Source organism: Bubalus kerabau, chromosome 17 (genome assembly GCF_029407905.1).
Source record: "Bubalus kerabau isolate K-KA32 ecotype Philippines breed swamp buffalo chromosome 17, PCC_UOA_SB_1v2, whole genome shotgun sequence".
Taxonomy (NCBI): domain Eukaryota; kingdom Metazoa; phylum Chordata; class Mammalia; order Artiodactyla; family Bovidae; genus Bubalus; species Bubalus kerabau.
In genome coordinates this window covers 54656039-54683372 of record NC_073640.1, presented here as the reverse complement: position 1 = coordinate 54683372, position 27334 = coordinate 54656039, and the positions used below count along the sequence as shown (strand labels likewise).

Sequence of the window (27334 nt, the reverse complement as noted above, 5' to 3'; positions counted from 1 at the left end):
TAAGATATATGCATACCTAAGGAAATCCTATGTATCCAGAAGAAAAAGTTAAACAAACGTATAGAAAAAGAAACCAAAAAAATAAAATAAATAGGCATTTTACAGATGAAGCACAGGCAATACACAGCTGAAAAAATGCTCAACCAACTTGAGAGTCCCTTAGACAGCAAGGAGATCAAACCAGTCAATCCTAAAGGAAATTAGCCCTGAATATTCATTAGAAGGACTGATGCTGAAGCTGAAGCTCTGATACTTTGGCCACCTGATGTGAAGAGCCAAGTCATTGGAAAAGACCCTGATGCTGGGAAAGATTGAGGGCAGGAGGAGAAGGGGATGACAGAGGATGAGATGGTTGGATGGCATCACCGACTCAATGGACATGAATTTGAGCAAACTCAGGGAGACAGTGAGGGACCGGGAAGCCTGGCATGCTGCAGTCCATCTGAACAATAAAAGCTTAGTAATCAGGGAGATATAAATTCAGACCACAATGAGATGCCATTTTACGTCCACCAGATTGGCAAAAGTTTTAAAGTTGGAAAAGTCGGAGGTCACGTGAATGAACAAGAATTCTTTACTCTCTACCAGTAATGTATAATTGCTACAAACACTTTGGAAAACAATTTGGCATTATTTTCCAAAGCCAAACAAACCTACAGCCCAGCGTTTCCATACCTGGTTGTACACCCAGGAGAAACTCTTACACATAAGCACTAGGGGACACGTACAAGAACACTCAAAGCAGCAATAAGTGTCCCCAGACTGGGAGGGCGGGGAGAGGGGAAGTCCAAGCATAACTGACAAGGACTGTATCGTGATACAAATAGCACAACAGGAGATAATACGTCAGTGAAGATGCAGGAACAAAACCACACACTGGGACATGGATGAATATTAGATATATGCATTATTTAAAGTTCCAGAAAACTACATATAATAAACCACTTTACAAAAGGAAACAATTCTAACAACACTTACTGTTTAAATATATTATTCTTGAACTTCCTTGGTGCTCCAGTGGTTAAGAATCCATCTGCCAATGCAGGAGACATAGGTTCAGTCCCTGCTCCGAGAATATTCCACACACTACCGGGCAGCTAAGGCTGTGCCCATGCTCTGTGCCTGTGAGCCACAACTACTGAGCCTCAGCACCCTACAGCCCTTGCTCCGCAACAAGAGAAGCCACTGCAATGAGAAGCCTGCACACCGCAATTAGACAGTGGCCCCTGCTTGTGGCAACTAGAGAAAGCCCTCACACAGCAACGAAGACCCAGTGCAGCTAAAAACTAAATAAATATTTTAAAAATAAATATATATTATGCATATATGATCAACGTATACAAAAGCCCAAGCCAAGTAAAATGTAGGGTAGTGGTTACTTCGTGAGAGAAGGCAAAGAGATGTGATGCTGCTGCTGCTGCTAAGTCGCTTCAGTCGTGTCCGACTCTGTGCGACCCTATAGACTGCAGCCCACTAGGCTCCCCCATCCCTGGGATTCTCCAGGCAAGAACACTGGAGTGGGTTGCCATTTCCTTCTCCAATACATGAAAGTGAAAAGTGAAAGTGAAGTCTCTCAGTCATGTCCAACTCTTAGCGGCCCCATGGACTGCAGCCTACCAGGCTCCTCCGTCCATGGGAATGTCCAGGCAAGAGTACTGGAGTGGGATGCCATTGCCTTAAGCAATATATAGGTAAGATGCAAGTTCCTCTTGATAGCCTATTTCTTAGGTTGAGTGGTATGTTTGTGGGGTTCATTAAATTGCACTCCATGGCCAGTTGTCTTGTTACATATAATCTTCTGTACATGGTAAATATGTCCCATCTCTCACATCGTGATTGGCGCCTCCCATCCACCTAAGATACCATGCTTTTGACTCACCAGTCCCCTTTGAAGGTTATTGATGTTTTCAAGTCCCTTGGCTAATGAGATAAGAGAATCTACGGGGGTTTCCCCGGTGGCTCAGTGGTAAAGAATCTGCCTGCCAGTGCAGGAGACATAGGTTCAATCCCTGGTCCAGGAAGATCTCACAGGCCACAGAGCAACTAAGCCCGTGAGCCACAACTACTGAGCCTGTGCTCTAGAGCCCAGGAGCTGCAACTCCTGAGCCTGCTTGCTGCAACAACGGAAGCCTGCCAACCCTAGAGCCCATGCTCTGCAACAAGAGAGCAGCCCCTGCTCACCACAGCTAGAGAAAATCCTGGGCAGCAACAAGACCCAGCACAGCCCAAAATAAAATCATTTTTAAAAAGAGAGAGGGAATATACACACATATGCCTTGGCCCACCCACGCCCTGGCTCAGCCCTCTAAAATGATCTACTAGCTCAGCTGGTCAGAAGTACAGACTAGGAGAAGCCTAGCGATAAATTTCACCTCACAGCCTCTTGCCACAGGCTCTCTCTGGTCTCCATTCAGACCTGACCCACTTCCTATGACCTCCTTTGGCTCCCCAACCACCCTTCTAAAACTCATTCATAGTAATCAAGGTCCTCGTGACAGTCCAACTTCTGAGGTCAATGGCAGGCACTTCAGATCTCACTTGTCCAAGTCATTAACAGAGGTAGGATTTGAAGCCTCAGGTAGTTAAACCTATTTTTTCCACTGCAAAATGGAAACACAGAAGTGACAATATCTTCTTCATAGTATTGTACTAAGAATGAATGAGGTAAGGCACAGTAAATGCTTAATGCCGAAGTCTTTCACTGTGTGGATCACAACAAACCAGAAAATTCTTAAAGAGATGGGAATACCAGACCACCTGACCTCCCTCCTGAGAAATCTGTATGCAGGTCAAGAAGCAATATTTAGAACCGGACATGGAACAACAGACTGGTTCCAAATCAGGAAAGGAGTATGTCAAGATTGTATATTGTCACCCTGCTTATTTAACTTATATGCAGAGTATATCATGTGAAATGCTGGGCTGTATGAAACACAAGCTGGAATCAAGATTGCCAGGAGAAATATCAGTAACCTCAGATATGCAGATGACACCACCCTTATGGCAGAAAGCAAAGAAGAACTAAAAAGTCTCTCAGTGAAAGTGAAAGAGGAGAGTGAAAAAGTTGGCTTAAAGCTCAACATTCAGAAAACTAAGATCATAGCATCTGGTCCCATCACTTCATGGAAAATAGATGGGGAAACAATGGAAACAGTGACAGATTTATTCTGGGGGGGCTCTAAAATCACTGCTGATGGTGACTGCAGCCAGGAAATTAAAAGACACTTGCTCCTTCAAAGAGCAAGTGTCCAACCTAGACAGCATATTAAAAAGCAGAGACATTACTTTGCCAACAAAGGTCCATCTAGTCAAAGCTGTGGTTTTTCCAGTAGTCATGTATGAATGTGAGAGTTGGACTATAAAGAAAACTGAGCGTCAAAGAACTGATGCTTTTGAACTGTGGTGTTGGAGAAGACTCTTGAGAGTCCCTCGGACTGCAAGGAGATCCAACCAGTCCATCCTAAAGGAGATCAGTCCTGAATATTCATTGGAAGGGCTGATGCTGAAGCTGAAACTCCAATACATTGGCCACCTGATGTGAAGAACTGACTCATTTGAAAAGACCCTGATGCTGGGAAAGATTGAAGGCAGGAGAAGGGGTCAACAGAGGATGAGATCGTTGGATGACATCACTGACTCGATGGACATGATTTTGAGCAATCTCAGGGAACTGGTGATGGACAGGGAAGCCTGGAGTGCCATCTATGGGATCGCAAATCGGATACGACTGGGCAACTGAACAGTAAAAGTACCCTTAGTGTCTACCTCCCACCTCATAACAGAGTGCAGAGAGTTAAACTGAGATTCCACAGGTAAATAGCCTAGCACAGAGTCTCCCATCACTATTCCTTACCTGTGCTCAGTCACGTCTGCGACCCCATGGACGGCAGCCCCTCCAGACTCCGTCCAGACTCCATCTATGGAATTTTCCAGGCAAGAATACTGGAGCAGGTTGCCATTTCCTCCTCCAGGGGATCTATCTGACCCAGGAATCGAGTCTGCATCTCCTGTGTCTCCAGCATTGCAGACGGACTCTTTACCACTCAGCTTCCTCGGACACCCCCTTCCTCATCTACAAAACCCTATTTTGAAGGCCCGAAGTTGCAGGGTCTGGTGTATCTGCCGCCCCCTTATGGCCAGAAAGGAAAGTTACATGGTCCTCTCCTAGGAGCCTACAACCTGAACCTTAGGTGAGAACTAGCCACCCCCAGCACTCTTTCTTCTTATCTGACAGCTAGCACACACAAAAAAGCAACTAGTTGGCAGAGGAAGTCTTCCCAGATCTCCGAGTGTCTCAACAAAATCCCCTCAGTAGGGACAGAGATCTTCACAGGAGGCAAGAAGGATTCTACGCTGCACAGGTCATTTAACCTTCCAGAGCCAGTTTCTTCTTTGCAAAATGGGGATAAAACCGATCTCACTGGGCTCTTGTGAGAGTTGAATGAGATCCTGTATTTAAAACCCTAGCCTCAGATAAAACTCTAATTCAAAAAGATAAATGTACCCCTATGTTCATACCAGCACTATTTACAAGAGCCAGGACATGGAAACAAGCTAAATGTCCATCAAAGATAAACGGATAAAAATGGTGGCGCTAGAGGTAAAGAACCCACCTGTGAATGCAGGAGACACCATAGGAGACGCAGGTTCGATCCCTGGCTCAGGAAGTTCCTTGGAGGAGGGTATGGCAACCCACTCCAGTATTCTTGCCTGGAGAATCTCATGGAAAGAGGAGCCCGGTGGGCTACAGTTCATGGGATCAAAAAGAATAGGACATGACTGAAGCGACTTAGCACAGCACAGCAGAGTGATACATATATACAGTGGAATACTCCTCAGCCACAAAAAAAGAATGAAATAATGCCATCTGCAGCAATGTGGATGCAACCAGAAATTAGCAGACTAAGTGAAGTAAATTAGAAAGAGGAAGACAAATGGTATCACTTTTATGTGGAAGCTAAAACATGACACAGATGAACCTATCTATGAAACAGAATATAGATAACAGACTGGTGGTTGCTGATGGGGAAGGGGTTAGGGGAGGAATAGAGTGGGAGGTTGGGGTTAGCTGATGTAAACTTTAATATACAGAATAGATAAACTACAAGGTCCTACTATATAGAACACAGACCCATATTCAATATCCTATGATAGACCAAATGGAAAAGAATATTTTTAAAAGAACATATATAGATGTATATATATATATATATATATATATATATATATATATGCATATGTGTGTGTGCTAAGTCGCTTCAGTCACGTCCAACTCTATGTGACCCCATGGACTGTAGTCTGTAGCCTGCCAGGCCCCTCTGTCCATAGGATTCTCTAGGCAAGAATACTGGAGTGGGTTGCCATTTCCTCCTCAGGGCATCTTTCCAACCCAGGGATCGAACCCGTGTCTCTTAGCTCTCTTGCACTGGCAGGTGGGTTCTTTACCACTAGAGCCACCCGAGAAGCTATGCGTAAGTACATCACTTTGCTGTACAGCAGTAACTAACACAAGATTGTAAACCAACTTTACTTCAATTTAAAAAGAAAAAAGGCAACAACAACAAAAAAATACTGCATGATATCACTTGTGAAATTCTAAAAATAGTTGAACTTGTAGAAACAGAGATTCAAAAAGTGGTTGCCATGGGCTAGGGTTGGAGAAAATAGGGAAAAGTTGGTAAAAGAATACAAAGTTTCAGTTATACGATGAATAGGGTCTGAGGATCTAATGTATAATATGTTGACTATTGCTGATAATACTGTATTGTATAATTGCAGTTTGCTAAGAGAATAGAGGGGCTTCCCAGGTGGTGCTAGTGGTAAAGAACCCATCTGCCAAAACAAGAGACATAAGAGACATAGGTTCGATCCCCGGGCCGGGACGATCCGCTGGAGGAGGGCATGGCAACCCACTCCAGTACTCTTGCCTGGAGAATCCCATAGACAGAGGAACCTGGCAGGTTACAGTCCATAGAATCACAAAGACTTGGACATGACTGAAGCAACTTAGCATGTATGCACACAAGAGAGCAGAACTTGTGTTCGCACCAGAAAAAGAAAAAAAGGTACATATATAAGGTGGTAAATAAATGTGTTAGTTTACACAATGGTAGGAGTCCTTTTATGATATATATGTATATCAAATCTTCATGTTGCACACTTTAAATATATTGCAATTTTGTCAATTACATCTCACTAAAACTGGAAAAAAGTGACCTTGCAGCATGAGTTTAACTGGCTCAAAACATATCTCACCCATGTCCCACACAGCCTTTGTATACAAGTCCATTTTAATAAATTTTTTGCATCAAAAGAAAAAAGAAACCCTAGCATACACTAACACAATATCTGACACATACCAAATAGATTGTATTTAAAAATCACCCTGAAAGCTGCAGTTTGAATTCATAAAGACTTCATTTTATTGTCTTTAATGGAAACAAGTCTTTAAGTCACTTTTAATATCAGAAAAATGAAACTCTTAAAATTCTCTCTATAATAAATTGATATCCATGCTATGTCTATCTTTTTTTAATATTTAAATGTATATTTATCTGGCTGCCTCAGGTCTTCCCTGGTGGTGTTGTTCAGTCACCCAGTCATGTCCGACTCTTTGTGACCCCATGGGCTGCTGCATGCCAGACCTCTCTGCCCCTCACCATCTCCCAAAGTTTGCCCAAGTTCATGTCCATTGCGTCAGTGATGGCTCAGCAGTAAAGAGCCGCTGAGTGGCTTCCCTGATGTCTCAGCGGTAAAGAATCCGCCAGCTGCCAATGCAGGAGATGTGTGTTCTATCCCTGGATCAGGAAGATCCCCTGGAGAAGGAAATGGCAATCCACTCCAGTATCCTTGCCTGGGGAATCCCAAGGACAGCTAGTCTGGCAGGCTACAGTCCATGTGTCCAGAGTTGGACACGACTGAAGCCACTTAGCAGCACACACCCCTCCAATCTTAGTTGTGGCACACAAGCTCCGGAGCTCGTGGGCAATAGTTGCGGCATGTGGGCTTAGGTGCTTCCTGGCCTGTGGGAATCTTAGTTCCCCCACCAGGGATTGAACCCATGTCCCCTGCATTGCTAGGTGGATTAAGTCCCTTTTTAAAAAATGATATTTCCTTAAAAAAAAAAATATTTATTTGGCTGCATCCAGTCTTAGTTGTGGCCTGTGGGATCTAGTTCCCTGACCAAGGATTGAACCCAGGCCCTGCATTGGGAGCATAGGGTCTTAGCCACTGGACCACCAGGAAGTCCTTGGCCATCTTAAGTCAAAGGCCCTTTATCATTAAATATGTGGTTTTACACGTTACTCAAATTGAATCTATAATCCTATGACTTCCCTACAAGGTCTTCGTTCTAAATACTTATCTGGCTGCACCGGTTCAGTTGCAGCACTCTAGATCCTCAGTTTTCATTGCGGCTTGTGGGATCTTCAGTAGCAACATGTGAACTCTTAGTTGCGGCCTGTGGAATCCAGTTCCCGGACCAGGAATCAAAGCCAGGCCTCTGCATTGTGAACACAGCGTCTCAGCCGTTGGACTGCCAGGGAGGTCCCAAGCCTTGATTTTAAAGTGGAGGAAATGGAGGCCCAGAGAATAGAGATTTGGCCAGGACCTCAAAGTCAATGGCTGAACCCAAACTAGAACTAATGCTCCCAGGAGGAAAAGGGGAGCGTTTGGGTTCCTCCAGCACGCTGGCCATGATTCTGTCACTTGGCCAATGATCCTCCTCCCGGAGCACCCTGCTCACTTCACAGTGAGGACTGCACTTTGCCTGTCCCTCCCCTCTGCCTGCCCCTCTCCTCTTCGGCTCTTTCACAACCCCACAACCCTCATGGCCCACAAGACAAGGCAGAAATGCAACTCTGTAACTTTATTTGGCTCTGTGAAAAGGGAGGGGTGTTGGTCTGGTCCAGCTAGATCCTCAGCCCTTGAAGGCAAACAGGAGGCCTAAAAGGATGCCCCAAGAAGGACTCCGACAAGGGGTCCCTGCACCAGTAAACAGGGCCTTTTCTACGATGTTGATGACCTCAGTCACTCTGATGCTCCCAATATGGTGAAAATGGGCTAAAACGCTGGTATGTTCACGAGCACAGCCCATGAGGAGGAAGGTGGTATTAAGAAACCCTGCAAGGAAGAGAGGGGGCAGTCAGGGACACTTTCAAAATGCAAGCGCCCTGCCCCTCCTTCCAGACACCCCTCACCAACCAGGACACCTGCTCACCCCCCAAAGACTCGGCATCAGGCACCTTCCCCTGTTCTCCTTAGAATTCTGTACCACGACCCCCAGCACCTCTCCAAGCCCCACCCGCCTCCCTCAGGGATGGAGAGGCAGCAGGCATGGAGCAGGCATCTGAGAGAGAAAGTCTGTGTCCTCTCACCTGCCTGGAATTTCACTGTGGAACTGTAACACTTGGTAGCGTCTCTGGGGCAAGACTCACTGGAGACAAAATTTGGGAGGCAGCTCTTAGAGTGCTCGCCCACACAAGTTGGGCAACTGTGGGAAGAAGATTTTAAAGTCTTGGGAGTCCTGGCCTTGAGGTGCAATATAGCATTCATGTTGGTGAGGTTATTGCACAGATAGGTCCGGCAGACCCGGCTATAGGAGGCGATGGACAATCCAGGTGGCGAAACCAGGTAGGAGACTTGCGGGGGGTAAGATGAGGCTGGGCTGCAGCCTTTAAAACCCAGGATTCCCTTTCTGGTCCCTGCAGAGCAGAAGATTGGAGAGCTCTGATCAGTGTCGTTGGCCACACCCAGTCCAAACTCCCACCCCCACCCCACCCCACCCCACCCCACCCTGCCCTTGCTGTTCACTCTGCCCCACCACCAGCTATGCGTCTCCCCTACTGTCTACTCGCTGCTCAAACCTCCCAGGTTTTATCTGCCTCTCCTCACCCCTCTCTCCACAGGAGGAGCCCGTCTGCTCCTCTCTCCCGTGTGTCCCAAACTTGTCTTCTCTCCCACCTCCATTCTGCCCTCTTATCCAGCCCACAGCGCAACCAGCTGGGTCCTGCCCCTCTCCTGCTGGTGTCTGGATGTTGTTCCCAAAGATAAATATCTGGAACTGAAGTCCAGAGTCCCTGGGTGCTGGGAAGGGAAGTAGGGGTCAGAAGACCAAGCCAAAACAATGCAGCAAAGTCACCCCCGCCCACCTGCCTCGATGAACACCAGCGTCTCCTCACAGCCCTCATTCAGTTTGCACACCATGCTCCTCAACAGAAACCATTGCCACCTATGGAGACCTACAACTCTGAAGAGTGAAGATGTTGCTTCATAGCACAGAAGAGCTTCAGCCCCTAAAGAGAGAATCTTTATCTGGTCAACTGCTCCTCACATTGCCTTCTCAACCCTTGAGCTGCAAATCAAGAGCTCAGCCTCCACAGATCTTGTCCCCTGAGGGACCCAGATAGGCAGCTTTCCCTCCCCCAGTGACAGGAATCCAGGCCCCCCATCCTCCCCAGCCAAGAGGGTCCTGAAGCATCCAGCCCCGCAGGACATACAAGGCAGAGAGGAAATGGCCCCCAGGAGACAGAGCAGTTGCATGGGGCTGAGATGCTGGGGTCCCATGGTCCTGTGTTTGGGTCCTGGATTCTGGAACCAATTTCAATCTAGGTCTCAAATTCCGTTCTTGTTGGCCTCTAGATCACTGTTTATGAAGCAGAAAGTTGATTATCAGTTCCTGTGACATAGGCTCCCTGAGACTTTCTGGGACACAGGTCTTCATCTCCATGGTCTTTCCTCCAACCTAACCTGAACCCACTCCGTGAGCTTCTCAAATCCTGACTCTCACTCTCCCGCTTAGTTTCTGCCATTGGAAATGGTGCTGAGCAGAGAAAGGTGGCTTATTCAAGGGGTCACTATTTATATAGGCTGTTCTCCATCCAGAGACAATGAGATCAGAACAACAAATGCGTGACAGTCAACTGATGTATTACTCAGTAACCCCTGACTTAGAAAAAGAAATGAGGAAGTATTTAGTACTGAATAATAGCAAACATGCTACATGTCACATACACACACACATGTGCGTGTAAAATCTGATGAAAACTGAATAAGGTCTGTAATTTAGTTAAAAGTGTTGTTGTTGTTTAGTCACTCAGTCATGTCAGATTCTTTTGCAACTCTATGGACTATAGATGGACAGGGAAGCCTGGTGTGCTGCAGTCCATGGGGTCGCAAAGAGTCAGACACGATCGAGTGACTGACTGAACTGAACTAAACTGATGGACTGTAGCCCTCCCAGGCTCCTCTGGGGGAGGAGTCAGTGGGATTTCTCGGGCAAGAATACCAGAGGTTGCCATTTCCTTCTCCAAGGGATCTTCCCAACCCAGGGATCAAACCCACATGTCCTGCATTGCGGCAGGATTGTTTACCACTGAGCAACCAGAGAAGCCCCAAGAGTACTGTACCAATGTTAATTTCCTGCTCATTTACTACAGTCATACATAATGTCCCTATGGGGAACCAGAAGAAGGGTTTTAGGGATTCTATACACAATTTTTGCAACTTCTTGTGAGCTAATAATCATTTCACAATCAAAGTTTTTTTTAATTGGACAATGATTTCTAAATCAATATTTAGAAGTAAATTTATAATTTAAGTACATTTATAAAGAAACAATAAGAATTATAAAATATGCTTATGAATTAACTCAAGAAGTTATACAAGGGACAACAAAGCAACAAAATGATGACCAGAAATCAATGAAATCGATTACAAAAACTATTTACAAAAAACTAACATTCATTCTTTGACACTATTACTAAGATAATCCTCCAGCAAATCTACTCAAGAAAAAAAAAAAGAGAGAAAATACAAATAAAATGCAGAATGAAAATTGGAACTGAAAGACATCATACGTCCTAAGAATAATAAAACTGTCATTAACAACTCCACATTTGGGACTTCCCTGGTGGTCCAGTGGTTGAGAATCTGCCTTCCAATGCAGAAGACATAGGTTTGATCTCTGGCTAGGGAACTAAGACCCCACATGCTGCAGAGCTACTGAGCCCATGCACTCTAGAGCCCAAGCACTACAACTAGAGAGAAGCCACAAAACAAAGAAACCTCATGTCGCAATGAAGACCCAATGCAACCAAAAATGAATTTCTTAAAATATGTATTTAAAAAACAAGTCTACACTTACAAATTTGAAATATATCCACCTCATAAGTGGATAAATTTCTAAAATAATATGAAATGCCAAAATGGTCATAAAAGTGTATGCAAAGTCTTAAGCCAATAAGAATGGACAAGGATCTCAGGCAAATTGTTAAGAAAAAGAGAGAAATTTCAGTAGGGAAATAGGCCAAGTATTTGAAGAGGCAATTCTCAATTCTCAGAAAAGCAAACCAGAAAGGCTAACAAGCACATGAAGAAACACTCGTGCTCAACAATAATCATAGAAATTCAGTGTATTCAAATGAGCATCTACCAGACCGACAAGAGATCAGAAAGCTGGAAAAATATGAATGTTGGTAGAACTATGGGGCTGGAGAGGCCCTTGTGCATTGGTGCTTATGGGGTAGTTGTGGCCAGGGAAAGGGTCCTCTTCTGGACCCTGAAGAATGGAGGCGCCAAGGGTTCTGACCAGTGTCTCAAGCCCAAAGTATCATTCATTGTAAGAAGTCTGGCAATACTTAGCCAAATTAGTTTTCAGTTCAGTTCAGTTCAGTCACTCAGTCGTGTCCGACTCTTTGCAACCCCATGAACCGCAGCACGCCAGGCCTCCCTATCCAACACCAACTCCCAAAGTTTACCCAAACTCATGTCCATCAAGTCGGTGATGCCATCCAGCCATCTCATCCTCTGTTATCCCCTTCTCCTCCTGCCCCCAACTCTTCCCAGCATCAGAGTCCTTTCCAATGAGTCAACTCTTCGCATGAGGTGGCCAAAGTATTGGAGTTTCAGCTTCAACATCAGTCCTTCCAATGAACAACCAGGACTGATCTCCTTTAGGATGGACTGGTTGGATCTCCTTGCAGTCCAAGGGACTCTCAAGAGTCTTCTCCAACACCACAGTTCAAAAGCATCAATTCTTCAGCGCTCAGCTTTCTTCACAGTCCAACTCTCACATCCATACATGACCACTGGAAAAACCATAGCCTTGACTAGACGGACCTTTGTTGGCAAAGTAATGTCTCTGCTTTTTAATACGCTATTTGCTGCTGCTGCTGCTAAGTCGCTTGAGTCGTGTCCGACTCTGTGCGACCCCAGAGACGGCAGCCTACCAGGCTCCACCATCCCTGGGATTCTCCAGGCAAGAACACTGGAATGGGTTGCCATTTCCTTCTCCAAAGCATGAAAGTGAAAAGTGAAAGGGAAGTCGCTCAGTCGTGTCCGACTCTTCGAGACCCCATGGACTGCAGCCTACTAGGCTCCTCTACCCATGGGATTTTCCAGGCCAAGAGTACTGGAGTAGGTTGCCATTGCCTTCTCCAATATGCTATCTAGGTTGGTCATAACTTTCCTTCCAAGGAGTAAGCGTCTTTTAATTTCATGGCTGCAGTCACCATCAGCAGTGATTTTGGAGCCCAGAAAAATAGAGTCTGACACTGTTTCCACTGTTTCCCCATCTATTTCCCATGAAGTGATGAGACCAGATGCCATGATCTTAGTTTTCTGAATGTTGACCTTTAAGCCAACTTTTTCACTCTCCTCTTTCCCTTTCATCAAGAGGATTTTTAAGTTCCTCTTCACTTTCTGCCATAAGGGTGGTGTCATCTGCATATCTGAGGTTATTGGTATTTCTCCCAGCAATCTTGATTCCAGCTTGTGCTTCTTCCAGCCCAATGTTTCTCATGATGTATTCTTCATAGAAGTTAAATAAGCAGGGTGACAATATACAGCCTTGACGTACTCCTTTTCCTACTTGGAACCAGTCTGTTGTTCCATGTCCAGTTCTAACTGTTGCTTCCTGACCTGCGCACAGGTTTCTCAAGAGACAGGTCAGGTGGTCTGGTATTCCCATCTCTTGAAGAATTTTCCACAGTTGATAGTGATCCACACAAAGGCTTTGGCATAGTCAATAAAGCAGAAATAGATGTTTTTCTGGAACTCTCTTGCTTTTTTGATGATCCAGCAGATGTTGGCAATTTGACCTCCGATTCCTCTGCCTTTTCTAAAACCAGCTTGAACATCTGGAAGTTCACAGTTCATGTATTGCTGAAGCCTGACTTGGAGAATTTTGAGCATTACTTTACTAGTATGTGAGATGAGTGCAATTGTGCGGTAGTTTGAGCATTCTTTGGCATTGCCTTTCTTTGGGATTGGAATGAAAACTGACCTTTTCCAGTCCTGTGGCCACTGCTGAGTTTTCCAAATTTGCTGGCATATTGAGTGCAGCACTTTCACAGCATCATCTTTCAGGATTTGAAATAGCTCAACTGGAATTCCATCACCTCCACTAGCTTTGTTCGTAGTGATGCTTTCTAAGGCCCACTTGACTTCACATTCCAGAATGTCTGGCTCTAGGTGTGTGATCACACCATCGTGATTATCTTAGTCGTGAAGATCTTTTTTGTACAGTTCTTCTGTGTATTCTTGCCACTTCTTCTTAATATCTTCTGCTTCTGTTAGGTCCATACCATTTCTGTCCTTTATTGAGCCCATCTTTGCTGAATTGTTCCCTTGGTATCTCTAATTTTCTCGAAGAGATCTCTAGTCTTTCCCATTCTGTTGTTTTCCTCTATTTCTTTGCATTGATCGCTGAGGAAGGCTTTCTTATCTCTCCTTGCTATTCTTTGGAACTCTGCATTCAGATGCTTATATCTTTCCTTTTCTCCTTTGCTTTTCGCTTCTCTTCTTTTCACAGCTATTTGTAAGGGCTCCTCAGACAGCCATTTTGCTTTTTTGCATTTCTTTTCCATGGGGATGGTCTTGATCCCTGTCTCCTGTACAATGCCACGAACCTCCGTCCATAGTTTATCAGGCAGGTTCCATGAAGACCTCCAGGTCTTGGAGGTCTTCATGGAACTATTCAACTTCATCTTCTTCAGTGTTACTGCTTGGGGCATAGGCTTGGATTACCATGATATTGAATGGTTTGCCTTGGAAATGAACAGAGATCATTCTTTCGTTTTGAGATTGCATCCAAGTACTGCATTTTGAACTCTTTTGTTGACCATGATGGCTACTCCATTTCTTCAAAGGGACTCCTGCCCACAGTAGTAGATATAATGATCATCTAAGTTAAATTCACCCATTCCAGTCCATCTTACTTTGCTGATTCCTAGAATGTTGACATTCATTCTTACCATCTCCTGTTTGACCACTTCCAATTTGCCTTGATTCATGGACCTAATATTCCAGATTCCTATGCAATATTGCTCTTTACAGCATTGGACCTTGCTTCCATCACCAGTCACATCCACAACTGGGTGTTTTTTTTGCTTTGGCTCCATCCCTTCATTCTTTCTGGAGTTATTTCTCCACTGATCTCCAGTAGCATATTGGGCACCTACTGACCTGGGGAGTTCCTCTTTCAGTATCCTATCATTTTGCCTTGAGCGGCAGCTGTGCGGGCACAATAGGGCCGAGAGGAGCTACTCCATGTACAGGGTCAGGAGGGATGACCGTGAGGAGATACGCCTCGTCCAAGTTAAGGAGCAATGGCTGTGCTTTGCTGGAGCAACCGTGAAGAGATACCCCACGTCCAAGGTAAGAGAAACCCAAGTAAGATTGGTAGGTGTTGCGAGAGGGCATCAGAGGGCAGACACACTGAAACCACAATCACAGAAAACTAGCCAATCTGATCACATGAACCACAGCATTGTCTAACTCAATGAAACTAAGCCATGCCTTGTGAGGCCATCCAAGACAGATGGGTCATGGTGGAGAGGTCTGACAGAATGTGGTTCACTGGAGAAACTGAAAGTGGCCCAGTCGTGTCCAACTCTTTGTGACTCCATGGACCGTCCATGGAATTCTCTAGGCCAGAATACTGGAGTGGGTAGCCTTTCCCTTCTCCAGGGGATCTTCCCGACCCAGGAATCGAACTGGGGTCTCCTGCATTGCAGGCGGATTCTTTACCAACTGAGCTATCAGGGTTCACTAGAGAAGGGAATGGCAAACCACTTCAGTATTCTTGCCTTGAGAACCCCATGAACAGTATGAAATTAGGTTTACGAATAGCTATTTCTGGTATATCCTAGGTACACAAAACAGGGATTTCCACCTTCAACCACAAATGAACACATAAAAGGATGTGGCAGTATGGTGGGGATAGTGAGCTGAAGGCAACATGGGCATCCCTCCCTGAGACCAAGTGAACACGTAACACACAGGGGATGCATACCATGGAATATCATGCACTAGTTAGAAGCAACTGGTTAGCTGTACACATCACATGAACATGGATGGATCATATAAACACTGTGCTGATTATTTTTAATAATAAACAATCTCACTTGCATAAGTTAAAAACATCATGCATATAAAACACTGCACATCTTGCCACGAACACACACAGACTAAAAGAGATATGCATGTGCCATCTGAAATGAGCACCTGTGGGACAGTTAGGGAATAAAAGTGGGAAAGTGGGGATTACTGGAAATTAATAAAACGCTGTAGGTAGTACAAAGTTCTTAAGACTTTGAACTCAAAGACAGACCAAGGTTGGAATCTTTACCTCTCCACTGACTAGCTGTGTGATCTTGTGCCTCTTATTGAACTCATTCATAAAACATTAAAAATATATCTCATAGACTTATTATTAAGATTATTAGCATAAAGTGCCAGGCAAGTGCTAAGCTCTCCAAAATGTTGCCCCACTGCTCCCCCATCTCTCTCTCTCCACTATCTAAAAGATCAAGGTCAATCTCTTAAGCTGGCATTCAAGCCTCCCACACACAAGCCACCCTTCATCCCTCAGACAGGCCCCAAACAACCTTTCCAATTTTGTCTAGTTCTGCTCCCCTGCACAGCAGTCCAGATAGAGGTCACTTCTGCCACACTTTTCTGACCAGAATACCTGACACAGAGGATGCGTAACCCAGAAATCTGCAGCAAACCAAGAAGCCAAGACCAGCAGAAAAGATGGGACATGGAAAGGGGGAATGAAGACAGACAAAGGATCAAAGGAGTTGGACCAAGCAGGGGACAGGGCACACACCTACCTGGAATGCAAAACCACAGGCCCCAGCAATCTGGGTACAAGCACGGACACAACCAGAAAAGACTGGAATAAAACCCTAAAGGAAAAAGGGTTGAAGTAGCGGTCAGAGGAGACACCATTCCTACAAGAGAAACCACACTGAGAAAGAGGAGCAAATTAACGGAACAGAAACTTGCAGGGAGACAGAGGATGAGCAGCAGAGAGAGCACAATTGGGAGTAGCAGAAAAATGAGAAGTTAGGCACAAAGATCGGGTTCTGGGGCGGCGAGGAGACTATCTGAGAGGCTCAAAGACAGAATAGGAGACAGGGCGGGATGCATAGAGAAAAGGGGACAACACAGAGGATGGGGGTGGGGAAACCGTGAGATGGGTCTAATAGAGACGTACAGAGAAGGCTACAATTACAGAATGGAGGCCAGAGAATGGGGTGAAATCCGGGAGGAAGATGAACACAGAGGGGGAAAAGGTTAAAAAGAAAAATCACAGAAGTATCTCGGGAACCAAAGACGGGGATAGGAGGGGAAGGGGGACAGACTATGAGGGGATAAGGCATGTGGAGAAAGGGTTTCGAAAATCAGCAGGATGAACAGGCAAAGAGAAAGACTCCTGAGAAGGAAAACGTCAAATTTAGGGAAATCAGCATGGACACAGCCAATAAGAAACACAAGGAAAGGGCCACAACGTTAGAAGGTGGGACCCAGAGGGGAAACAAGGATATCACAGGTAGGGGAACATAAGAGAAATGTAGATCGTGAGTTGGGGAAGTGGGAGGGAAGTGAAAAAACACACGGGCGTCCACGCAGTGAAAAGCTGCTCAAGCCAAGTCCTGGCTACAAAACGCTCTAGAGGCAGGGCGTTGCAGCTCAGGCCAGAGGGCGAGACTGCGCATGCGCCGATGCATCCAGGTCAACGTTCGCGGGAGGGCGGGCCAGGCGGCAGTTCCTGGGGGCGGGGCCAGCCTTGTACTGGAAGCGGTACTCGACGCCCCATTGGCCACCTCTCCCAAAAGGGGAAGAACAATTTGGGAAGGCAAATCACAAGGAGAAGGGACAAGTGCGAGACTCAACTCGACGCGCTATTGGCTGGATAGTCCAGCGCGAGGAGAAGCGGACCGGAGGTAAAGGGGCGGGCTGTCAGTGCAAGATCTTGAAGCCCATTGGTCGGTCGCCTCAGCGCCGGAGACGTCGCTTGAAGTTCATTGGTCCTTTCGAGAAGGGGCGGGAAAAGTGGCGCGAGCGCAGCCGTTCCTCACGCCACTGCCTCACCGCCTCCTTTCGCCTCCTCCAGATTGACTCTAACTCTACTCCAGGCTGTGGTAACTCACCCCGCCCCTCCGTGTCTCTTTCCCTCCCTCTCCTGCTCTGGACTCCCCGCCCCAGGCATCCCCTCGCCTCCCTGCTCGCGTTCCTCGCGCCCCCTTTGCCCTTCCCCCGCCCCGCGGACCCTGGGTGCGCTCCCCGAGCCCCGCCCCCTCCCTGAGACCCTGGAGCGGGGCGGGGCCGCGGACCCAGCGTTTGGGGGGACAACTCCAGAATGGGGTGCGCGCGAGGAACAGCTGAGTGGGGCGGTGGGGCAGGAGTGGCTCGAGACTACTTGTTGGGAGTCGGTGAAGGCGCGTGATGGCCGGGCGCAGCGACTTGCCCGGGTTTGCCTTAGTTTGGAAGGAGTGTGGGTGCAAGAGAAGAATTTGGGCCGTGGGGGGTGGGAGTCTTTGTGCCTAGATCAGGGCCTGGCACGTGGAAGGGGCTCAGTAAACCTTTGCTGAGGAAATGAAAATAATTCTTGAAAGTGGGACAAGGGATTCTTGAGAATGATATATTTACTGGGGTGCAAGGGGGTCTGATTAAAAGGGCTGCAGGTAGAGGTTGAATTGCACGGCATACATGAGGGTTAAGGATTAAAAGGGGAACATGAAAGCATGTGTGGGAATTGGATAACTGCAGGAAGGAAGGATGATAACTGTGGAAGAGGATGCCAGGAAAATCGTGGGAATGGAGTGGTGATGAAAAGGGGAGTGTAAGAACTGTTGCAGGTGGCATGAGAGTGCCTGAGTGTGCCCCAAATTGGTATTTGTGCTTGGGAAGGTACAGATGAGCAGAGAATAATGTTTGGATCGAAAGATACATAAGAAAGGAAAGAGGAGAGAGGTTCTTGGAGAGGAGGATGCCCCAGGAAGGGTGAAAAAGGGAGAGAGCCAGGGGAGAATCAAGGGTGACAGCTGAGTCCCGGGATGGGCAAAGTGGGAAAATCCTTCTGGTGTGGTCTCCCAGAGGCAAGACGGATAGTCAGGACAGGACCCACGTGGCCACCCTGACCCTCCACTCCTGCCCCTAGATCCATGGACCCCAATGAAATGGCTGCTGTCCACCATTGCCCTTCAGACTCTGCCACAGGGGGTGAAAGCAGAGCCCCCCAGGGCATGGAACTTATCCCCAGGAGAGCTGTCAGTCGCTCTCCAACCTGTGCCCGTTGCCGCAACCACGGTGTCACTGCCCACCTCAAGGGCCACAAGCGCTTGTGCCTCTTTCGGGCATGCGAGTGTCACAAATGTGTCCTCATCTTGTGAGTATGAGATCCGGAGAAGGGAGAGGATGGGCCTCATCTAAAAGGTGGCTGACTTGACTTTTGACTCACCACTCCCTGTCTTTAGGGAGCGCCGAAGGGTCATGGCTGCCCAGGTGGCCTTGCGTAGGCAGCAGGAGGCGCAGCTAAAGAGGCACCTAACCCAGGAACTCATGAGAGGGGCAGCTCCTCCCAAAGCTCCCAGCCATGTCAAGAAGGGAGTCACTCGACCGGGGGTCCACTGTAAGTGTCACTGGCTGTGGCCAGAGGAATTTAGGCAGAAAAAGCTTAAGTAGGGAGAAGAGCCCCACTCTTGCCACTGAATTGATGTATGATCTTGGGCAAGGAGTTTCTGTTCTCTGGGCCTCTCCCTCCCCAACTGTAAAATGTGATTTAAGTGTTGGAAGGATGTAATGAGATCAGGGGGTAGAAATGGGACAGAGGGAGATAAAAATTCAATTTTGGGCTGGAGTGGGAGGCACTCAGGAGAAAGAGCTTCCCAAAGCTCTCCCTGGTCCCTCACAGCTGGAAAGGAGAACATAGCACCCCAGCCTCAGATTCCCCATCATGTAGTTCCACTGGCACTGACACCTCCTGGAAAGGTAAGGAAGGCCTGTGCCAGTCCCAGTGGCACAAGGTCCCCTTGGGCCCTGAGGGAGTGACTCCTGTCCTAGCCCCTGCCCAGATCCCTTCCTTTGTGCCCACAACACCTGGGTTCTAGGTCCAGCCCTGACTTGCTATGTAATCTTGGGCAAATCACTTCTATTCCATGGGCAAAATGATGGGGTGGGATTTTGCAGCCCTTCAAGCTCTGAAGTTTTGGGGCCCCAATTCTATCCTAGAACATTCCTTCTCCAGCCTTGAACTTGACTCCAACCTGTGCTCCCTGCCCTTGCAGGAGAACTCTCGGGGCCCTCTGCTGCTCAGTCGTCCCCCAGAAGCCTTACCTTTGCCCTGGACTCCAATGCCTCCAGGCCCTTGGGCCCCTGGGCATTGGCTGCCTCCAGGCCTTTCCATGCCAACCCCAGTGGTGTGCCGCTTGCTGTGCCAAGAACCTGCTATCCCGCTGCATCCTTTTCCTGGTAAGATGAACTCAACGTTAATTCAACAGATATTTGAATGACTGTGTACCACTGTGTCAGAAAGAGAAGAGCGAAAGAATACAGGGTAGGAAAAGGCAAGACAGAAGCCGTGACCTCTGAACACTATATACTTTGCGTTTTCTTTTCCTCATTAGGTTTTGACCCTGGCACCACCCTCCAGCTGCCCACTCATGGCCCTCTCCCAACCTGCACAGGATCTCACCCAATACTGACAGCTCCTCTTTCTGGAGAATCCCAAGGGCCTTCTACCCTGCCCCGCACGTGAGTAGGGAGAAAAAGACATGTGTTTGTAATGTGCCTAACCCTGTGCTGGACACCATAGTAGATGATGAAGAGAAAGACTAAGACTATTGTGAGGCAGAGCTCTCCTAACTGGCTAGCTGTGAATCTTTGTACAAGTATCTTTACTTCTCTGAGCCTGTTTCCTATTAGTAAATCAGAGACAGTACTATCTTTTGGTAATAAAAAGAATTAGCAATAATATATTGAATACACTTAGCACAAGCCCGGAGAAGGCAATGGCACCCCACTCCAGTACTCTTGCCTGGAAAATCCCATGGACGGAGGAGCCTGGTAGGCTGCAGTCCATGGGGTCACTAAGAGTCGGACACCACTGAGCGACTTGACTTTCACTTTTCACTTTCATGCATTGGAGGAGGAAATGGCAACCCACTCCAGTGTTCTTGCCTGGAGAATCCCAGGGACGGCAGGGCCTGGTGGGCTGCCGTCTATGGGGTTGCACAGAGTCGGACACGACTGAAGTGACTTAGCAGCAGCAGCAGCACAAGCCCTGGCCTTAAACAAATAGTGGCTATTAAATCTGCTTAAACAGATAGGGTTGAACTGCCGACTGATGTGAGGGGTCGGGGGACATGATGGTAAGAACTTCAGAGGCCATTAGACAAAGTTTCCTAAAGGTTGGCCAAGCTCCTCAAGTTCCATGGGGATTAAGGAACTAGGAGGGAAGAAAATCAGACACTGGTAGGGCAGGAACAATCATTCAAATCCCTCTAGGTGTTTTGTCCATTGTTTTTTAAACTGACACCAAGTGTTTCCCATAATCCTTACAGTAGCTCTGGGAGTAAGAAGCTGTAAAATGTTTCCATTTTACAGAAAACAAAGCAGGGCAAACAGAGGGAGGGACTTGCCCAAAGCCACAAAACCTAAGACCACAGGCACTCAGAATCCCAGATCACAACACAGCAAAATCCTGTTCCTCTTTTCATGTATACATGTCTGTCAATGAGTTTAATCCCCTGGCATCTTTTTTCCTTATTTCCAGATGCTCAACTCTGATACTCCAGCCCTGTGGCACCCCAGACCCTCTTCTGCTACAGCCACAGGTCCTGAAAAAGAAGTGGGATCCAGGACCCTGGGAGGAAGTTCAGCTTGGGGAAGGGAAGAGTAGGGAATAATGAAGTAACCGGGGACAGGGAGCCTCTGGTGGGTGGGCTGAAGTAGGGATTCCCAGTCTGCATCTCTCCTTTGCAGGCCCCTGGACCCTCTCGCCTGACCTGGACCTCTGTCTCCTCAGAGCAGCAGCTGCAGCAGGAGGCAGCTGAGGCTCTTGTGGGACTGAAAGATTCATCTCAGGCTCCCCGCCTGACTCCTGGCCCCACCAACCCTGCCTGGATCTCCCTGCTCCATCCTTGTGGCCCGCCAGGTAACCTGTTCTCTAAAAGGAAAGGATGGGAAAGGCATGACTGAGAAACAGAGGTGCTGGAACAAGCAGGGACTAACCAAGGAGATCAGGAGGTCAACAAGTTGAAGATCCCAGGCCCCACGCTTTTCAACCTAGCCCCTTAGATTACAGTTGAGAGTTATTCAGTGAATTTATGTCTGTGTGTGCTCAAAAGCAAATGTCCAGTGCCCTGATGTCAAGGAAAGTGAGGCCCTGAGAGAGGCCTGAGAGCATATAGCAAGTCAGTGGCAAAGCCTGGTCTCCTCACTCCAGCCCAGCGCTTCTCTGGACCCACAGTGCCTGCTGAAGTCTGGAGAGGGACTGAGGAGGTATCAAGAGTCTGGCCTGGACCCTTAATAATTGCTTTTAAAGAGTTTCCTATTTGGCAACTTGCCTTTAAAGGCATCCTATTTGGAAAACCTGGATGCTTTCATAAAGTTTAGTGATAAACTTGAAGAGAGCTACAAGAATCTTGAGGCGTGAGAAACACCTATGGGGGAAGGGAAGGCTGAGATTTCTCCTGTCCAAAATGATGGGTTGGGCATGCAGTGCAGGTGAGGAAACTGGCCTGAAGGAACTGCTGAGAAAGAACCAGGTGAGTCTGGAAGGGCTTCTGATCATGGAGGTAAACAAGCAACCATACATGAAGGGGAACAAGGGAATATTTCTGAGCTAGGCAGGGATGTATTCAGAGACTCTGAGCTTTAGAAAGATAAGTATGGTGGCTGTGATGGAGAGGTTGGATGAGGCAAGACTAGAAGTGGTAAAATCGGTCAGGAGGAAGTGTTTGCTATAATCCAGGTGAACAAAGATGCGCCTGGATGAGATGGGGTAAAAAGGGAGGGTTTGCTGGGAGGGGAAATGGATGTGACCTGATCTTGCCCTCTTCCTTCCTTCCTGTAGCTGCTGCTGGAGGAAGAGGATTCCAGCCTGTTGGGCCCTCTCTCCGGCCCAGCCCAGCCCCTTCCGTGGCTCTGCATATTGGGCGACTGGGATCCATTTCCCTCCTAAGCTAGAAGCCCAGAAGTGGAGGCCCCTGGGGTAGGGGGCAGCAGCAGCCTGTAGGCATTGCATATTTGGTATTTTACTCACAGATTTCTGCATGGAATTTAATGTAGTACACGCTTCAGGCTTTTTTAAAGCTCTCAGGTGCTTTGTTAGCTTTTGGTTCCTTTTGTAGCATGGCCGTTTCCTTGGCCAAAGGTGGATATTCTCTTACCTTCCCTAGGTCCTGGCACCTTTTAAAATCCCCAACAAAAAGAAAGTTGTGCAGTTTAAGCTAACCAGTATCTAAATAGATTTCTGCATGAGTTCATGTTCCAGGGTATTCATTTGACATGTGATCCTGTATATACCTGTGCACTCATGTCTGCCTCCATGCATGTGAAAACAGAAGAGTATTTTCGTTTTGTGTCTTGGTTTGTGTGAGTAAGCAAGAAATAAACCAGTATTGTATTAAGCCACTGAGATGTGGGAATTGCTTTTTTACCACAGCTTAACCTAGATAGCATATTAAAAAGCAGAGACATTACTTTGCCAACAATGGTCTGTCTAGTCAAGGCCATGGGTTTTCCAGTGGTCATGTATGGATGTGAGAGTTGGACTGTGAAGAAAGCTGAGTGCTGAAGAATTGATGCTTTTGAACTGTGATGTTGGAGAAGACTCTTGAGAGTCCCTTGGACTGCAAGGAGATCCAACCAGTCCATCCTAAAGGAGATCAGTCCTGGGTGTTCATTGGAAGGACTGATGCTGAAGCTGAAACTCCAATACTTTGGCCACCTCATGCTAAGAGTTGACTCATTGGAAAAGACCCTGATACTGGGAGGGATTGGGGGCAGGAGGAGAAGGGGACGACAGAGGATGATATGGTTGGATGGCATCACCAACTTGATGGACATGAGTTTGGGTGAACTCCGGGAGTTGGTGATGGACAGGGAGGCCGGGTGTGCTGTGGGGTTGTGCCCACAGCTGTGCCCATGCTGATTCATGGGGTTGCAAAGAGTCGGACATGACTGAGCGACTGAACTGAACTGAACCTAGTCTATCCTGAGTGACAGAAAGGACTTGTTCACTCCTCAAAATGAAAGTCACTTACTCAGTAACTACCACAAGTAACTACAAACTTGGATTTCTTTGTATAGCCAGGTAAGAAAGAGTGGTAGGGAAACACAGTAGGTGATTCACTGATTGAATAATTAAGTGACTGCTCTGTGCCAAGCATAGTTTCCAGCTGTTCAGAGGGGCACAGGTTGAAATACCTACAGGGCCAAACAGATCATATAAATGAGTAAAGAAGGCCAGAGGAGCCCTGGAAAACTGAGAATGCATGCCCCACCTAAGGGGGCAGCTTCCTTTTGGCCCTAGTGAATTGTTACCAGGCAGGAATGTGGACTCAGTACTGCCATATCTTCTGATTTTTTAAGAGAAGCTGGAAAACTAGATTTCTGTTTTACATTTCTTAATTTTCAAATGCTGGCTCAGTTTTTCTTTAAATCCTGTGCTGTGCTTAAATCCTATGTTGGTCAAACAAAGCATACCTTCAGGCCAGCTTTGGTCAATGGAATGCCAATTTATGCTCATCTGTTGTTTAGCTGCTATGTTGTGTCTGACCCTTTGTGACCCCTTGGACTCTAGCTTGCCAGGCTCCTCTGTCCATGGGATTTTCCCCGACAAGAATACTGGAGTGGGTTGCCATTTCTTTCTCCAGGGGATCTTCCCAACCACGGGATCAAACCCACGTCTCCTGCATTGCAGGCGGATTCTTTACTGCTGAGCCACCAGGGAAGCCCCAGTGCTGATCTAACATAATATTTTTATAATGGGGAGACTGAGACCAATCAGAACAGGAATAATCAAGTTAGTCTTTATAAAAGGTTTTTCCTAAACTTGGGAGGTTCTTGTATCTAAGATTTGAAGGACCTATAAAAGCATGGTGACAATTATCATTTATTGAGTACTCACTGTATGCAATTCCCACATATCCTCACAGCAACTCTGTAAGCTATGCATGATTACTCTGATTTTACAAATAAAGGAACAAGCTTAAAGAGATAAAATGACTTGTCCAAGTATTTTAGGAAAAATTTGTAGGCAAATACTGAAGAAAGGTTCCTTTTCCTTGCCAGGCCCAAATCAATTGTGCTTAGTTGCTCAGTCATGTCCAACTCTTTGTGACCCCCATGTAAGCCGCTAGGCTCCTCTGTCCATGGGGATTCTCCAGGCAGGAATACTAGAGTGGGTTGCCATGCCCTCCTCCATGGGAACTTCCCAACCCAGGAATCAAACCTGGGTCTCCTGCATTGCAGGTGGATAAATCAATTAATAGATAATTTTTATAATACAGAGAGTGAAAAATTCAGGAGACAGACAGACATCCCAAGGGTTTTTTCAAAAAGTCTTTGCTTTTGCATTCAAGATAGCAGTGAGTAGTAATATCTTACTCACATTTGTTTCTTAGTCCTCTGCTGTCAAGTTTTTCTTCCTGAACTGTTCCAAGTATGTGGAGACCTGTTGAGCTATTCCAAAGATACAAAGATTTGGAGACCCCCATCCCCATTCCCACTCTTAGAAGGGCCAAACAGAAAGTTCATGCCTGGGAGGATGATTCTGCCTGGGCACTGATTCTGTTTCCTAATGTTACCTACACACCTCTTTTTATTCAAGATAATTGATGGTGATGGCATCCAATTACAACTTGCTATTTTCCAGTTTGGGGTCTTGAGAAGATGAGTTGCTTCTAATTCTAACAGATTACACAGCAACAAATCTCTAACACTTCTCAGGACTAGGACTCAGTGCAGGATAACCAAAGGATAACCTAAGTCGGTTCACACCTTCCTTCCCTGACCTTGTTTTAACTTAGATGTATGATTGCCCCTTAACAGACCTGCCTAAGCCTTGTGCCATGCTCTCTCAGTGACAGAGAGCCAAGCTCTATAATCAAGGGGGAGGGAAGCATTGCAACATGCTACGACCCTGCTATTCAGGGCTGACCAAAGGTCCCTAGTACACCAAGCTCACACAGCTGGGAACAGTAAAAGAGAAAGTATAATTTGAGGTTAAAGGATGACATGAGAAAAGGGAGGGGGAAAAAGAAAGTGATGAAGACTGGAGAAAGGAGCTGGGGGCAGGCCACTCCTCATGGACCCATTTCTCTGCAGCCCATCTCCCCTTCTTGTCAGACTTAGCAGGACCTTTTACACTCCTGGCTAGATCTAGTTTGTCTGTCAAACTGTCAGCGTGCCCCCATTGCTTCCCCAACCACTTCCCCAGGGAGAGAGGTGGAGGCTCTGCAGAGCTCAGGTGTGGGGAAAAAGGCCAGTTTACAGATTGTTCATGCTCCTACATGGCTGAAGCATCCTTCACCTGCAGTTGTGGGGAGCCAATGGGCTCTTGGCCTCTGACAAGCCTTTGGAGATTAAAGCTAATAGACTGTAAGCACTGTCTCGTATGTCACTCCCATTCCCAGCACCCATTACCAGATGAGGAAAGGTGTTGCCCAGGTCCAACAGGGTACTGAGTAAATCATCCCTCTTCTAAGCTTCCTTCATGTACCATCCTCATTCGTGTTCTGCAGAAATCAATGAGTTTCCAGATTTGAAGCATCATCCTGCTCCTCTCCAAACAGACACCCATGTTTCACTTCAGGAGCTCCTTTTACATTCTGCCCTTTGGGAATCCACACTCTCTTTCACTCAGCCCTGTGTGAACCTGGTCCACTCCAGACTATGCTCCTTGACCAATGTAGCACCATCATACCACCCACCCCCATCCAGTTCTCTACTCAAACCCTCACTGCCTGATCCACGAGACCTCATCCTGCATCCCTGTCACATTGTGTAGCTGGCTCTGCAGCCGCCAACGTATATTCACATAGACAATTCTATAACCTATGCCCTACATAGACCCTCATCCTTTTCATCTGACTTAATATCTCTAATAAGCCCCTTAGATAGACTTCCTTACATTCCTCACGGGCCCTTGGGTAGTTTACAAGCCTAATCACCTGGGCCTGTCCAGCCACGTTCTCCCCTCTAACAGAGCCTGCATGCAACTCCTCTCTGGCCACTCAGCATAAATGACTAAACATGCTGTCTTGATACCTTAGGAATTTTTTTTTTCCCTAAAAAGTTCATGTACTGTAACATGGCTTCATCACAACATGAACAACTTCCCACTCTCAAACTATTGTTTTTTTTTTTTTAAACCATTTTTTAAAAGTTTTTTTCTTTCAAGCAGTTTTGAGGTTCATAGCAAAATTGAGCAGAAAGTAAGAGCTCCCATATTCCCCTCGCTCCCCAAAGCCTCCCCTCCTATCAGCATCACACATCAGAGTAGTACGTTTGTTAAAATTGCTGTCTACGCTGACACATTGTAGTTTACATATTTCAATATTTTCTCCTCGCAGCAAGTTAGCAACTTCATCAAACCGCAGGTGTGTCCTCTGTGTTCTTGGACTTCAGTCGGATTAACCTAGATAATGCATGTAACACTGTACATGTTTAACTGTTTCTTGCACAGAGTAGGCACACAAAAAACATTTGCCGATAGAATTAGTATTGTGTGCACTTTGTCCGAAGAGGGGCTTCCCAGGTAAAGAATCTGCCTGCACTGCGGGAGGCCTGGGTTTGATCCCTGGGTTGGGAAGATCCCCTGGAGAAGGGCATGGCAACCTACTCCCCTATTCCTGGCTGAAGAATCCCCATGGGCAGAAGAGCCTGGTGGGATACAGCGCATGGGGTCACAAAGAGTCTGACAGGACTGAGTGACTAAGCACACACACACATGTCCGAAGAGACTCGGGCTTTAGGAAGCAGAGCTGAACTTCGAAGGTCCCGCCTCTGCTTCTCTGTTCCTGCCCTTTTCTGCTCCCCG

The 27334-nt window shown here is 46.8% G+C and overlaps 2 protein-coding genes across 5 annotated transcripts; one reads left to right on the top strand and one right to left on the bottom strand.

The window, feature by feature from the left end:
- Positions 1 to 7852: 7852 nt before the first annotated feature.
- LYPD4 (LY6/PLAUR domain containing 4) lies at positions 7853 to 17154 on the bottom strand. Of its 4 annotated transcripts, XM_055551302.1 has the most exons (6): positions 16904 to 17154; positions 16116 to 16190; positions 9498 to 9643; positions 9150 to 9293; positions 8376 to 8702; positions 7853 to 8121 (listed from the first exon to the last, which is right to left on the bottom strand). In XM_055551302.1, exons 3-6 carry the CDS (start codon positions 9562 to 9564, stop codon positions 7919 to 7921), a joined length of 741 nt encoding a protein of 246 aa, XP_055407277.1. In that variant the 5' UTR covers positions 9565 to 9643; positions 16116 to 16190; positions 16904 to 17154; the 3' UTR covers positions 7853 to 7918. The 4 variants fall into 4 exon arrangements, with proteins under 4 accessions (XP_055407277.1, XP_055407281.1, XP_055407279.1 ...); XM_055551306.1 differs by lacking the exon at positions 9498 to 9643 and having other exon boundaries at positions 16904 to 17139; XM_055551304.1 differs by lacking the exons at positions 16116 to 16190; positions 16904 to 17154 and adding an exon at positions 15888 to 15968.
- A 145-nt stretch (positions 17155 to 17299) lies between these two features.
- On the top strand, positions 17300 to 22924 carry DMRTC2 (DMRT like family C2). Its single transcript, XM_055551301.1, has 9 exons — positions 17300 to 17429; positions 18449 to 18676; positions 18765 to 18919; positions 19202 to 19278; positions 19575 to 19758; positions 19914 to 20040; positions 21062 to 21122; positions 21271 to 21442; positions 22364 to 22924. Exons 2-9 carry the CDS (start codon positions 18453 to 18455, stop codon positions 22474 to 22476), a joined length of 1113 nt encoding a protein of 370 aa, XP_055407276.1. The 5' UTR covers positions 17300 to 17429; positions 18449 to 18452; the 3' UTR covers positions 22477 to 22924.
- Positions 22925 to 27334: the final 4410 nt, after the last annotated feature.

Coding starts and splice junctions, on each gene's coding strand:
- LYPD4 (XM_055551302.1), bottom strand. CDS start 9,564: ATGGGACCCCAGCATCTCAGCCCCATGCAACTGCTCTGTCTCCTGGGG. Junction 8,703..9,149: donor GCTGGTGTTCATCGAGGCAG/GTGGGCGGGGGT, acceptor TCTGCTCTGCAG/GGACCAGAAAGGGAATCCTG. Junction 8,122..8,375: donor CACAGTGAAATTCCAGGCAG/GTGAGAGGACAC, acceptor TCTTCCTTGCAG/GGTTTCTTAATACCACCTTC.
- DMRTC2 (XM_055551301.1), top strand. CDS start 18,453: ATGGACCCCAATGAAATGGCTGCTGTCCACCATTGCCCTTCAGACTCT. Junction 18,920..19,201: donor CACTCGACCGGGGGTCCACT/GTAAGTGTCACT, acceptor GGTCCCTCACAG/CTGGAAAGGAGAACATAGCA. Junction 20,041..21,061: donor CCTTCTACCCTGCCCCGCAC/GTGAGTAGGGAG, acceptor CCTTATTTCCAG/ATGCTCAACTCTGATACTCC.